Raw genomic sequence first — 14,911 nt, forward strand, 5'->3', positions numbered from 1 at the left:
TCTCTTAGCTTCTCTGTATCACTTGGTTCGTAGGTGGAGTAGGTGTCTTTCTTGCTCATCATGTGACTTTCAAATCATGTTCCCTGCCTCCTCCTAAAGCATTGAGCTTTGACTCTCCTGTCCTCAGACAGGGCCTCTGACCACTTCCAACTGTGTCTGTCTACCAACCCCTGGTTACTCCCTCTCATTTGAATAGCTGAGTTCCTTCCTCCCTTTCACTCTCTCAAGCATTATTCTTGTCATAATTCCTGGTAACTGCAGGATCCACATTGACGATCCTTTTGGGACCTGGTCCTTGGTGCCTCAGCCTCCTCTTTTTCAATGATCTTGTTCTCTCCTCATCTTAGCTGCTGATTCTCATACCCTAAAAAGCTGGCAGCTGATCCACAATCACACATTCAAACATCTTTCTCCAACTACCACCTCCTGTCCTGAATCTCTTCTGCTAATGTACCAATCTTACAGCCCTGCAACCTCACTACCTTTCAATCCATTGATCTCCTGCCTCTCCGCTATCTCTAACCCCTCCAAGTCTCCATTTCTCTAATGACCTGTCTTCAACCCAGGGTCAGTCATTCCATACATTTCCAAGCCCAAACCTCTTTTGCACTTCTTCCGACTCCTTTGGCTGAACCACAGCCCTGGCTCAATCTGCCTCTCTGTCAGGCTGTGCTTGTCTCCACGCAGCTGACAATGGCTGGAGGAAAGCATGCAACCATGCTGACTGCTCTCCCCCTCAGCTGGTGACTGGGTTTTTTAATGTCAGCCCAAAGATAACTTCCACCAGCTCCAGGAACCTGCATCTGCACCATATCCTGCGTCTTCTCTCCATGTCATCTGGTGAGCAGTTCATGATCCGTGTTAAGGCACCCTTCCCACAAGGCTTAACTCCCACAGGCAAGGCCTTTGAGCTCACTGTGTCCTCTGCCTGGAACCTTCCTTCCCCTAGATGTCTGCATGGCTCTATTCCTCTCATCCAACATGTCTTTACTCAAATGCCACCTTCTAAGTGAGGTCTTCTGTGACCTCCTCTCTACAGTGTCCCATACACACATGCACACACATGATACTTCCTACTCCTCTTTAGTTTTCTCCTTGTCATTCCCTAACATACTCAAGAGTTTATCACTGTCTACCATATGACGTAATTTACTTAGAAATGCTTGTTGTCCCCCCCTAGAATAAAAGCTCCATGGGGGAGGGCCATTGGTCTGTTTTGTTGATGGCCATTTCTCCAGTGCCATGACAGTGTCTAGCACAGAGAATATGCACAATAAGTGGGCGCTGGATGAAACAATAAGGGAATGAAAAAGTTGTTGAATAAATGAAATGACAAATGTCTCTACATTTTTATCCACACTGATGTTCTCTTTCTGTCTTTCTCCCTCTCTCCCAACCTAGATACTGGATAAACTACTAGATGGCGACTTAACAAGTGATCCTTCTTACTTCCAGAATGTTACAGGATGTAGTAATTACTGTAACTTTTTGCGGTGCACGGTAATGACAACATTTTAAAAACCATAATAATGTTTGCTTAAAACTTTTGGCAAAACCGAACTTCCTTTGATTTGGGAAATATTATAGATGACTTTATACTAAACCAACATGTCCAAACTGTACCGCGTGATGTGGTCTACTAACCCATAGGATCTTTTCCTCATCAGTGTTGTATACGTTATAATCTGACGACTGAGAATGTGTGATATTTCAGATAACTCAAAACAACTTCTGATTAACATGATTTCCCCCAAGTACAGTTTGTTATAGAGGCTCTTTTGTGAAGGACACAGGCTTGGATTGGAGTTTTGGGTCTCAGGTCCCAGAGCTTCAAGTCTGTTTATGAGTCTCTTGAAAATGCCCACATTCTTTGTTCTGTGCTTAAGATGCTTGGATAATCAAAACTGCCAAAGCCTTAATGAAAATATTTGCTTTGTCTTACTTTTAACTTAAGATGTTTAATGCATTTAGTATGGCCCTTACTTCAAGCCTTCTGGAATATTTCTCAAAGTATTCAAGTAGTTTGTTTCATAAAAGTAGGCCAAAGTTGGTATCTTTTGTGTAGAATTAGTCAAACAGAAGGAGCCAAAGTAGGTGTTTGAATTTGTATAATCTTTGTCTAATGGTTATGACAATGCATTCTGTTTTTAAAATTGCCTGATTTATGAACTAGTTTGTAAATAAAGTATAACGTTAGTTTCAGTGGAATTCGCCAGTGCTGCAGTTTTGAATTTAGATTCTACTAAGAGAAAAACATATGGTAGACAAGACAGAAACAAAATTTGTGATGATATCTTTTTTTCTTTACAACAATATATTCACAGTTAGCAAAAATTGTTGATGAAGCACAAAGTTGTCAAACTCAAACTTTAACAGTTTTTTAAATCTTTGTGTAACTGGTTTTTTTTTAAAGCATTTACTCCTTTCTTTCAGTATAATGATTATTACAGAGACTTTATTCCAGTTTTTGTTTTTTTTTTAATAAGCTTCATGGACAACTTTTCCTCTGTCTTGTGTCCTTCATAAAGTATCATCTCTTTTCACATTTGGCATATTTTCCCCTTTATTATAGTCAATCCAATTTTGTGTGTGTGTGGTTTTAATAAACAGCAGAACACAGAAAAGAAATTCTTAGCTTTAAATCCAGCACACCACCACCCTGGCCCTTGTGATCCATTTGACCTTCTTTCCAAAGAGCCACCAACAAGGAGTGAATTGATTTTGATAATCTCACCTCTTTTGTTTTCTCTCTCTTTGCCTCTAGTGGGGTTGCTAATGGGAGTCACAGATTGCAAAAGATTAGTCTCTGCAAAGGAAAATCCTGTATTTGCAAATTGGGTATTTTAAGAGTATCACGTCATTCAGATTTCTCATTAGTAAAAAGATACCACCTAAATTATCTCAAAACCTCCGAGTTAAAATTTCAAGAATGGTGACAAGTTAATAGTCCTGTCACGTTTCTCCGTGTTGTATGTTATGAGAAATTCACAGCTTTTCCCAACATACTGTTCCTGCCACCAATCATGTTCCCTATGTCTTTCCGATGCCCCCTTCTGCCAGGAACCTGAGGATCAGCTTTACTATGCGAAATTTTTGTCACTCCCAGAGGTGAGACAAGCCATCCACGTGGGAAATCGGACTTTTAATGATGGAACTATAGTTGAAAAGTACTTGCGAGAAGATACAGTACAGTCAGTTAAGCCATGGTTAACTGAAATTATGAATAATTATAAGGTAAGAGAGCTACTTCAGTTACTATTTTAGGAACTTTCAGATTACCCAGAGCAGAGGTGATTTGTAATTTGAGTCCTGCCTTTTTCTTTTTTTTTTTAACTTTTATGATGTGTCATTAACATAAATAACAGCCCCTTCTTTGTTCGATTTCCAATTCAGTTTTATATTGTTCCTTTTAATTTAACCACTTTCGCCGTCATGGTGGCTCATACTTGTAATCCCAGTGCTTTGGGAGCCTGAGGCGGGTGGATCACCTGAGGTCAAGATTTTGAGACCAGCCTGGCCAACATGGTGAAACCTCCTCTCTACTAAAAAATACAAAAACTAGCTGGGCATGGTGGCGGGCGCCTGTAATCCCAGCTACTTGGGAGGTTGAGGCATGAGAATCACTTGAACCCGGGAGGCAGAGGTTGCAGTGAGCTGAGATCGCACCATTGCACTCCAGCCTGGGCAACAGAGCAAAAACTCTGTCTCAAAAAAAATAAAAATAAAATAAAATAATTTAACCACTTTCCCCTGATCATTCCTTAAAATGAAATTCCCTTTGGCACACACCACTTCTCATCCTTTCTTGAGAAAGGAAGAGTTGCAGAGCCAAAAAGATGACTGGCCGTGTGTAAGAGCCAGATTTCTCTTATGTATTGCTTTGTTACATGAATCCCAATGACGTCAGGGATAAATGAAATCAACTGGTTATTCTAAAAATGCATTTTGCCTAATGATTGTATTCATTCACTTTACCCAACCACAGTGTTTTGAGTCTCTCCTTAGGGTGTGAGGTTGAAATGATGAATAAGAAAGGGTCCCTGTTTGGAAGTAGGTCAAGTCAAGCCATTATGCTGTCTGGTTGAAATGCTCTGCCTTTGCTGCTGGAGGTGCCGGTGGAGAGTGAGGTCACAGCAAAGGAGCCCAGGAGGTTCAGGCAAAGAAGGCATGGGCCCTGGAATTCCCACTGGTAGAGAGGACACCAAGAGCAAATGACATGGGGAAAGTCATCCTGTGTATTGTTTCTTTCCTGGTACTACACTCTCAGCTCCTCCTCTGGTACTCCAGTGCTGTTAGCCTTTGCCCGAGGGATTGTCTCTGGGACAACTCTGAAGGATGCCTGTACCGATGACTGGGGAGACCACCACTGAGTGATCCACTTCCTCCCTATATCCTGTTTTGAATGAACAAAAAACAGGGCAGTCAGCAGCCCATAGGATTTTTGTATGAATTAGAATAAAGGCATCCTCTCCTCGAGATACTTTATTTCGATCTTTCAGAAATTGTCCTGATATACTGCCTTAGTTAAAACCAGACTCTTTACTGCCATTTGCTGGCATGATGAATATTCATTTCTACAATGTCTATATTAGGAATGGTGTCTCTTAGTATTGTTCAGTGCACAATCTGCAATACCATCCAGCCAGTCCCTGGCCAATGCACCCTAACTAGACTGTGGTTTAGAATATGCCAGACCTAGGAGGCCCATTTCCCATTCCTGCTCCTAGTACAGTGTTGGACACGTAACCATTGTTGAAAATAGTTTAAGACCAATTATATGCCAAGTCTACAAACCCATTATAAACCTGCAAAACTTGATGAAATACTTACTTTCTAGGAAAGAAAGGGTCTAACTAGGTCAGGCCAGCATTTCAACCATCCTTGAGTTTGGTTTTCTTGGGGACATGTAGTGGCCCTTAGTGCTTGCTGCTTCAAGACTTCTCAGAGGACCTCCAGAAGGCACTGCTGTTTGTCCTCTTTTCTGAGTTCTCAGAATGCGTTGTTTTTACCCCCATAGTTGTACATGGCACATTGTAATGTGCAGACTCTCAGTCTCACACCCATACCACCACCAGCCTGGAGCAGATGTCAGGAATGAATGAATGAATGATTAGTGCTATATCAAAAATATATCTATAAACCTGTCCATAATCCATTAGGTGCTTATTATCTACAAATTTATTAAACCAAAAGGAGGTTAGCATTCATGTCTTAAAGATGATGTTCTGTAATGTGATGTTAAGGAATGGAAAGAGTGAGTGTTTTTGAGAGGAGAGCAGATAAGGAAGTTCAATATGTGTTATTTGCGCCCTTGGGAGATATATTTTCTCACTGTACACACTTTCTTTTTTTTTTTTTTTTTTTTTTTTGAGATAGAGTTTTGCTCTTGTCACCCAGCTGGAGTGCAATGGTGCGACTGGCTCACTGCAACCTCCACCTCTTAGGTTCAAGTAATTCTCCTGCCTCAGCCTCCCGAGTACCTGGGATTATAGGCATGCGCCACCATGCCCAGCTAATTTTGTATTTTTAGTAGGGATGAGGTTTCTCCATGTTGGTCAAACTGGTCTCAAACTTCTGACCTCAGGTGATCCGCCCACCTTGGCCTCCCAAAGTGCTGGGATTGTAGGCGTGAACCACTGCGCCTGGCCTCACTGTACAAATTTAACTAGAATATGATTCTTTTCTCAGCCATGTGAGGGTAGGGTGGGACAAACAGCTTACCTGACGACATAAACTCTCCTTATGTTTTGACTGATAAAGAGAATATATTGATTAGAGGTGATCCTGCATTTTGATATTTAAACATCTCTGTCCCTCTTGCCCATGTATCCTAAACCTACCACTATGAATTCCAATAAAATCAGAATCCAATATTTTCTAAACTTTTCTTTTCTTTTTTGAGACAGAGTTTCACTGTGTTGCTCAGGCTGGAATGCAGTGGCACGATCTCGGCTCACTGCAACCTCCACATCCCGGGTTCAAGTGATTCTCCTGCCTCAGCCTCCTGAGTAGCTTAGATTACAGGCGCATGCCACCATGCCTGGCTAATTTTTTTTTTCGTATTTTTAGTAGAGATGGGGTTTCACCATGTTGCCCAGGCTGGTTTCAAACTCCTGACCTCAGGTGATCCACCCGCCTTGGCCTCCCAAAGTGCTGGGATTACAGGTGTGAGCCACCGTGTCTGGCATAAACTTTTCAACCCTGAATCGGTTGCCCGAAAAAGAAAAGAGTTTAGTGGTATAGATAAACCATATTTCCATAAAGAAACAGAACAAAATATGCCATCAATCTAATGCAGACCAAAAAGTGGCTGCTGCTAAAACAGATAGCATGTTCAGTCACGCAGATGGCAAAGCCCTCAGGATAGTGATTATCTTTGGCTTGTCTGTTAATGATATTGAACCTCAATGTTCAGAACAGGAATCAGAACAACCTAGGTTGGCTTAAAACATTAGTACCATTAAAGTCGTATTTATGTAAGACTCGGTACTAATTTGTCATAGAAAATAGCATGCCTGTTTCTATCCATAGGAACTAGAGGTCTTTTTCCAGTACTGGGTTCATTTTAGCCAATGTGGAGCATCTCTGATGGTTGAAGGAAGACCTTCCTGGGTTTCTGGAGTTATGTGTTCATGTAGTTTCTGTATAAAAATTAGCTTCTCTGTAAACTACATTAGTTTCTATGTAAGCTACATGAAAACATAATCCTTTTCTTACAATGATATACAGGAGATGCATACTCAAAAGTCATTTTCCTTTCAGTAATTTCAGATGTTTGGGTGGTAAATTGAAATATCATATTGGCAGTTTCCAAAATAACTAGAATGAGAAAAAATCTGTTGGACTATTTGAATTATTTATGACTGAATGAGGTCAAAACATGATCAGGACTTTTAGGAGTTAGCTGGTTAATAGAGTATGGTGGTTATGAACATATTCTTAAGTTGCATATCTTGAGTTTGAGTTCTGGTTACACCCATCACTGGCTATGCTCCTTTGGGAGAGGAAACTTTAAACTCTCTGCGCTTCGGCTTCCTTGTCTATAAAACAGGAATAAAAACAGTATTTATGCGTGAGTTTCTGTGAGGTTTAAATGAGATTATATGTGTAAACACACTTAGAAGAGTGCCTGAAGGTTAGAAGGTGCTTATTTATTTATATATAAGCTATTACCAAAAATGTTCAACAAATTTTGTAAAAGTCTTTAAGATCTTGCTACATTCAAAAGTTATACAAGAAACCCTGGAAAACACAAAAATAAAAAAGAACGGACAGGCTTCCAGTTTCCATTCCAGTGTGTAAGGAGCTTAGAAGTCTCCACTCCATTGTAACAAGAGTAAAAACCCAAACAAACTGAAATACAATCAAGAATTCTTTTTAGATTTGTCGAAACTGAGGTCACAGGGCAGAGATGAATATAGGGAGTCACAACTTAACAGGAACAAACCCCTAAGTAGAACCCTCCATGGAAACAAATGCTGAGGAAGGAAAACCTGAACAGTAATTGGTAAATTACTAGAGGCTCCATAGGGACAAGTCTGAGAGTTTAAAACACCATGGGAGGGGGGAGGACTCAACCAAAGGTCATTTGTAAATGACCTTTATTATGTTGAGGGACTTTTCTTGTATACCCAAACTGTTGAGAGTTTTTATCAAGAAAGGATGTTGGATTTTGTTGAATACTTTTTGTGTCAATTGAGATGATCATGTGGTTTTGTCTTTCAGTCTGTGATGTGTCACTTTGATTGACTTACCTATGTTAAACCAGTCTTGCATGCTAAGGGTAAATTCCACTTAATCATGCTGTAGAATCTTTTTGATGTATTGTTGAATTTGGTTTGCTAATATTTTATCGATAATTTTTGCATGAATGTCAGAGTTACTGCCTTGCAGTTTTCTTTTTTCTTATGATATCTTTGCCTGGCTTAGGAATCATGATAATACTTGCCAAAAAATCTATGATTAATATGCTAAGGATTTTAATGGAAAAAATAGACAATCTGCAAGAACAGATGGATATTGAAAATAGAGATATGGAAATTATAAGAATCAAAAGGAACTGTTAGAGATCAAAAACACTGTAACAGAGGTAAAGAATGTCTTTGGTGGGCTCACTAGTAGACTGGACACAGCTGAGCTAAGAGTAGCATGAGGATGTAATAAATAGAAGCTTCCAAAACTGAAAAGTAAAGAGAACAAAGACTTAAAAATTTTTTTTTGAATAGCCTTAACAGTGGGACAACTACAAAAGATGTAACATACACGTAAACGGAATACCGGAACAAGAAGAAAGAGAAGGAAATGGAAGCAATATTTAAAGCAATAATGATTGCAAACTTTCCCAGATTAATGTAAAACATCAAACCACAGATTCCAGAAGCTCAGAAAACATGGAGCCAGATAAATGCCAAAACAAAATAATCAAGAAAAGGAGGCTCCTGGATTCATTAATTTTTTGAAGGGTTTTGTGTGTCTCTATTTCCTTCAGTTCTGCTCTGATCTTAGTTATTTCTTGCCTTCTGCTAGCTTTTGAATGGGTTTGCTCTTGCTTTTCTAGTTCTTTTAATTGTGATGTTAGGGTGTCAATTTTAGATCTTTCCTGCTTTCTCTTGTGGGCATTTAGTGCTATAAATTTCCCTCTACACACTGCTTTGAATGTGTCCCAGAGATTCTGGTATGTTGTGTCTTTGTTCTCGTTGGTTTCAAAGAACATCTTTATTTCTGCCTTCATTTCATTATTTACCCAGTAGTCATTCAGGAGCAGGTTGTTCAGTTTCCATGTAGTTGAGTGGTTTTGAGTGAGTTTCTTAATGAATCCAGGAGCTGGTTTTTTGAAAAGATCAACAAAATTGATAGACCGCTAGCAAGACTAATAAAGAAGAAAAGAGGGAAGAATCAAATAGACACAATAAAAAATGATGATGGGGATATCACCACCGATGCCACAGAAATACAAACTACCATCAGAGAATACTATAAACACCTCTATGCAAATAAACTAGAAAATCTAGAAGAAATGGATAAATTCTTCGACACATACATCTTCCCAAGACTAAACCAGGAAGAAGTTGAATCTCTGAATAGACCAATAACAGGCTCTGAAATTGAGGCAATAATCAATAGCTTACCAACCAAAAAGAGTCCAGGACCAGATGGATTCACAGCTGAATTCTACCAGAGGTACAAAGAGGAGCTGGTACCATTCCTTCTGAAACTATTCCAATCAATAGAAAAAGAGGGAATCCTCCCTAACTCGTTTTATGAGGCCAGCATCATCCTGATACCAAAGCTGGGCAGAGACACAACCAAAAAAGAGAATTTTAGACCAATATCCTTGATGAACATTGATGCAAAAATCCTCAATAAAATACTGGCAAACCGAATCCAGCAGCACATCAAAAAGCTTATCCACCATGATCAACTGGGCTTCATCCCTGGGATGCAAGGCTGGTTCAACATATGCAAATCAATAAATGTAATCCAACATATAAACAGAACTAAAGACAAAAACCACATGATTATCTCAATAGATGCAGAAAAGGCCTTTGACAAAATTCAACAACCCTTCATGCTAAAAACTCTCAATCAATTAGGTATTGATGGGATGTATCTCAAGATAATAAGAGCTATCTATGACAAACCCACAGCCAATATCATACTGAATGGGCAAAAACTGAAAGCATTCCCTTTGAAAACTGGCACAAGACAGGGATGCCCTCTCTCACAACTCCTATTCAACATAGTGTTGGAAGTTCTGGCCAGGGCAATCAGGCAGGAGAGGGAAATAAAGGGTATTCAATTAGGAAAAGAGGAAGTCAAATTGTCCCTGTTTGCAGATGACATGATTGTGTATCTAGAAAACGCCATCATCTCAGCCCAAAATCTCCTCAAGCTGATAAGCAACTTCAGCAAAGTCTCAGGATACAAAATCAATGTACAAAAATCACAAGCGTTCTTATACACCAATAACAGACAAACAGAGAGCCAAATAATGGCTGAACTCCCATTCACAATTGCTTCAAAGGGAATAAGATACCTAGGAATCCAACTTACAAGGGATGTGAAGGACCTCTTCAAGGAGAACTACAAACCACTGCTCAAGGAAATAAAAGAGGATACAAACAAATGGAAGAACATTCCATGCTCATGGGTAGGAAGAATCAATATCGTGAAAATGGCCATACTACCTAAGGTAATTTATAGATTCAATGCCATCCCCATCAAGCTACCAATGACTTTCTTCACAGAATTGGAAAAAATTACTTTAAAGTTCATATGGAACCAAAAAAGAGCCCGCATCACCAAGTCAATCCTAAGCCAAAACAACAAAGCTAGAGGCATCACGCTACCTGACTTCAAACTATACTACAAGGCTACAGTAACCAAAACAGCATGGTACTGGTACCAAAACAGAGATGTAGACCAATGGAACAGAACAGAGCCCTCAGAAATAATGCTGCATATCTACAACTATCTGATCTTTGACAAACTTGACAAAAGCAAACAATGGGGAAAGGATTCCCTATTTAATAAATGGTGCTGGGAAAACTGGCTAGCCATATGTAGGAAGCTGAAACTGGATCCCTTCCTTACACCTTATACAAAAATTAATTCAAGATGGATTAAAGACTTAAACATTAGACCTAAAACCATAAAAACCCTAGAAGAAAACCTAGGCAATACCATTCAGGACATAGGTATGGGCAAGGACTTCATGTCTAAAACACCAAAAGCAATGGCAACAAAAGCCAGAATTGACAAATGGGATCTAATTAAGCTAAAGAGCTTCTGCACAGCAAAAGAAACTACCATCAGAGTGAACAGGCAACCTACAGAATGGGAGAAAATTTTTGCAACCTACTCATCTGACAAAGGGCTAATATCCAGAATCTACAATGAACTCAAACAAATTTACAAGAAAAAAACAGCCCCATCAAAAAGTGGGCAAAGGATATGAACAGACACTTCTCAAAAGAAGACATTTATGCAGCCAAAAATCACATGAAAAAATGTTCATCATCACTGGCCATCAGAGAAATGCAAATCAAAACCACAATGAGATACCATCTCACACCAGTTAGAATGGTGATCATTAAAAAGTCAGGAAACAACAGGTGCTGGAGAGGATGTGGAGAAATAGGAACACTTTTACACTGTTGGTGGGACTGTAAACTGGTTCAGCCATTGTGGAAGTCAGTGTGGCGATTCCTCAGGGATCTAGAACTAGAAATACCATTTGACCCAGCCATCCCATTACTGTGTATATACCCAAAGGATTATAAATCATGCCGCTATAAAGACACATGCACATGTATGTTTATAGCAGCACTATTCACAATAGCAAAGACTTGGAACCAACCTAAATGTCCAACAACGATAGACTCGATTAAGGAAATGTGGCACATATACACCATGGAATACTATGCAGCCATAAAAAAGTGATGAGTTCATGTCCTTTGTAGGGACATGGATGAAACTGGAAACCATCATTCTCAGCAAACTATTGCAAGGACAAAAAACCAAACACCGCATGTTCTCACTCGTAGGTGGGAATTGAACAATGAGAACACATGGACACAGGAAGGGGAACATCACACATCGGGGACTGTTGTGGGGTGGGGGGATGGGGGAGGGATAGCATTAGGAGATATACCTAATGCTAAATGACAAGTTAATGAGTGCAGCACACCAACATGGCACATGTATACATATGTAACAAACCTGCATGTTGTGCACATGTACCTAAAACTTAAAGTATAATAACGATAAAATTAAAAAAAAAAGAAAAGGAGGCAAGTCATATGGAAGCTTCAAAAAAATCAAAGATAAAAAAAGTCTCAAAAGAAGCCAAAGGGGAGAAAAACCTTACCTATAGAGAATCAAGGTAAGAATTACATCTAGATTCTCCTCAGAAATCATGCCAACAAGAAGAGAATGGAGTGAAATATTTAAAGTGTTGAGAGAATAAAACACACCAACTCAGAATTCTGCACCCTGCAAAAGTCTTCCTGAAAAGTGAAAGAGAAGTAGACTTTCTCAGACAAAAATTGAGGGAATTTGTTGCTAGTAGACCTGCTTTGTAAGAAATGTTAACGTAAGTTTTCAAAGAGAAGATAAGTGATATAGGTCAGAAACTCACATCTATATAAAGAGAAGAAGAGCACTGGATAATGATGATATGAAGATGACATGATTATGTAGCAAATCCAAAAGAATCAACAAAAATCCTCTTGGAATTAATAAATGATTAATCATAACAAGGTTGCAGGATATAAGGTTAATATAGAAAAGTTAATCACTTTCCTATGTACTCCCAATAAACAAGTGAAATTTGAAATTAAAACACAGGACTGTTTACATTAGCACCCTTCAAAAATGAAATACTTAGATATAAATGCAACAAAATATGTATAAGATCTATATTAGGAAAACTATAAAACTCTGATAAAAGACATCAAGAATAACTAATAGTTGGAGAAATATTTTGTGTACATGGATAGGAAGACTCAATATTGTCAAGATGTCAGTTCTTCCCAACTTGATCCATAGATTCAATACAATCCCAGTCAAAACCTCAGTAACATTTTGTAGGTAAGGATAAATTGTTCTAAAGTTTATATGGAGAGGCAAAAGACACAGAATAACCAACACAACATTGAACAAGAGGAATAAAGTTGGAAGATTGACGTTACCCAACTTCAAGGCTTACCATAAAGCTACAATAATTAAGATATTATTTATTGTAATAATTAAGTATGGCATTGGCAAAAGAATAGGCAAATAGATTGATGGACTAGAATAGAGAGCCCAGAAATATACCTACATAAATATAGTCAACTGATCTTTGATAAAGGAGCAAAGGTTATACAATGTAGCAAAGATAGTCTTTACAACAAATGGTGCAGGAACAAATGGATATATCCACATACAAAACAAAATAATGAAATAGACACAGATCTTACACCCCTCACAAAAATGTTCTCTGAATGGATTATAGACCTAAAGGTAAAACATAAAACTATAACACTTGTAGATATTAACTTAGGAGAAAATCTAAATGACCTTGGGAATGGTGTTGATGTTTCAGATACAATGCTAAAGGAACAATCCATGAAGGAAATAATTGAGAAGCTGGACATCATTAAAATTAATAACTTCTGCTTTACAAAAAGCAATGTCAAGTAAATGAGAAGATAAGCCACAGACTGGGAGAAAATATTTGCAAGAGACACATCCGATAATGGACTGTTAACCAAAATATATTTTTAAAAACCCTTATAGCTCAACAATAAGAAAATGAACAATCCAATTTAGAAATGGGAAAAAGACCTGGGCACCTTACCAGTGAAAATATACAGATGGTAAGTAAACATATGAAAAGATGTTGGCTGGGTGCCAGTGGCTCATGTCTATAATCCCAGCACTCCAGGAGGCCAAGGCGAGAGGATCACCCAGGAGTTTGAGACCAGCCTGGACAACATAGAGACCCTTTCTCTACAAAATAAAAATAATTAATTAATTAATTAATTAGCTGGATGTGGTGGTGTGCACCTGTAGTCATGGCTACCTGAGAGGTTGAGGTGGGAGGATCACTCGACCCCAAGAGTTCAAGGTTGCAGCAAGTCATGACTATGCCACTGCACTGTAGCCTAGGCAACAGAGTGAGACCCTGTCTCAAAAAAAAAAAAAAAGAAAGAAAAGGAAAAGATGTTCAACATCATATGTCATTAGGGTATTACAAATTAAAGCCATGAGATACCACTTCCAGACCTATTGGAATAGCCAAAATCCAAAATACTGACAACACTAAATGCTTACAAGGATGTGAAGCAATAGGAACTCTCATTCTGGTGGGAATGCAAAATGATACAGCCACCTTGGAAGACAGTTTGAAAATTTCTTAAAAAATTTAATATACTCTTACCATACCATTCAGCAGTCATGCTCTTTGGTATTTACCCAAATGAACTGTAAGCTTGTGTCCACACAAAAATCTGCACAGGGCTATTTATAACAGCTTTATTCATAATTGCCAAAACTTGGAAACAACCAAGATATTCTTCAGTAGGTAAATGAATAAACTAGTCCAGACAATGAAATTTTATTCAGTGCTAAAAACAAACGAGCTATCAAGCCATGAAAAGACATGTAGAAAACTTAAATGCATATTTCTGAGTGAAAGAAGCCCATCTGAAAAGGCTACGTACTGTATGATCCCAACTGTATGACATTCTCTAAAAGGCAAAACTATGGAGACAGTGAAAAGATCAGTGGTTGCCAGGAGTTGGGGGAGGGAGGGATCAATAGGCAGAGCACAGAGGATTTTTAGGGCAATGAAACTATTCTGTGTGATACTTCAATGGTAGATACAAGACGTTATGCATTTGTCAAAACCCATGGACCGTATAACACCAAAAGTGAGTTCTAATGTGAACTGTGGACTTTAGGTGATTTGATGATGTTCCAGTGTAGCTTTGTTAATGTAACAAATACATTGCTGTGGTGAGGGATATTGATAGTGGAGGAGGTTGTATGGGAGAGGGCATAAGGGGTGGATGGGGAACTCTACACTCAATTTTGCTATGAACCTAAAACTGCTCTGAAACACAAAATTTACTAATTTATTAATTTACTTTTTTTAAGTTAATTGTCTTCCTAGTAAAGGGGATAGATACTAGTATATTTGATAATGAGTAGATTCAATTCCTACATCCAGCAGACTGGTAAAGTAGACTCTATGAAGGAAAATACAACTAAAATACAACTGAATTCAGGATAAATGACAACAATAATTGTTGTTGCCTTTAATTGTAATGCCTTTAATAAAATAAAAGTGGATCTGAAAACAAAAACAACACCAGAAAAACAAAAGGCAGAGAAGGGAATTCTGTGGAGCAAGAGCAATAAGGCA

The 14,911-nt window shown here is 38.6% G+C and overlaps 1 protein-coding gene across 3 annotated transcripts in view; it reads left to right on the top strand.

Annotated features, from left to right (window-relative positions):
- Nucleotides 1–14,911, top strand: part of CPVL (carboxypeptidase vitellogenic like) — a 205,503-nt gene that overhangs the window by 127,532 nt on the left and 63,060 nt on the right. For all 3 annotated transcript variants that reach the window (XM_054494678.2, XM_054494677.2, XM_054494679.2), the window contains 2 exons: nt 1,402–1,500; nt 3,061–3,234. In XM_054494678.2, coding sequence (XP_054350653.1) covers nt 1,402–1,500; nt 3,061–3,234 — 273 coding nt within the window. The remainder of the gene's footprint in view (nt 1–1,401; nt 1,501–3,060; nt 3,235–14,911) is intronic.

The sequence above is a fragment of the Pongo pygmaeus genome, chromosome 6 (assembly GCF_028885625.2).
Source record: "Pongo pygmaeus isolate AG05252 chromosome 6, NHGRI_mPonPyg2-v2.0_pri, whole genome shotgun sequence".
Classification (NCBI taxonomy): domain Eukaryota; kingdom Metazoa; phylum Chordata; class Mammalia; order Primates; family Hominidae; genus Pongo; species Pongo pygmaeus.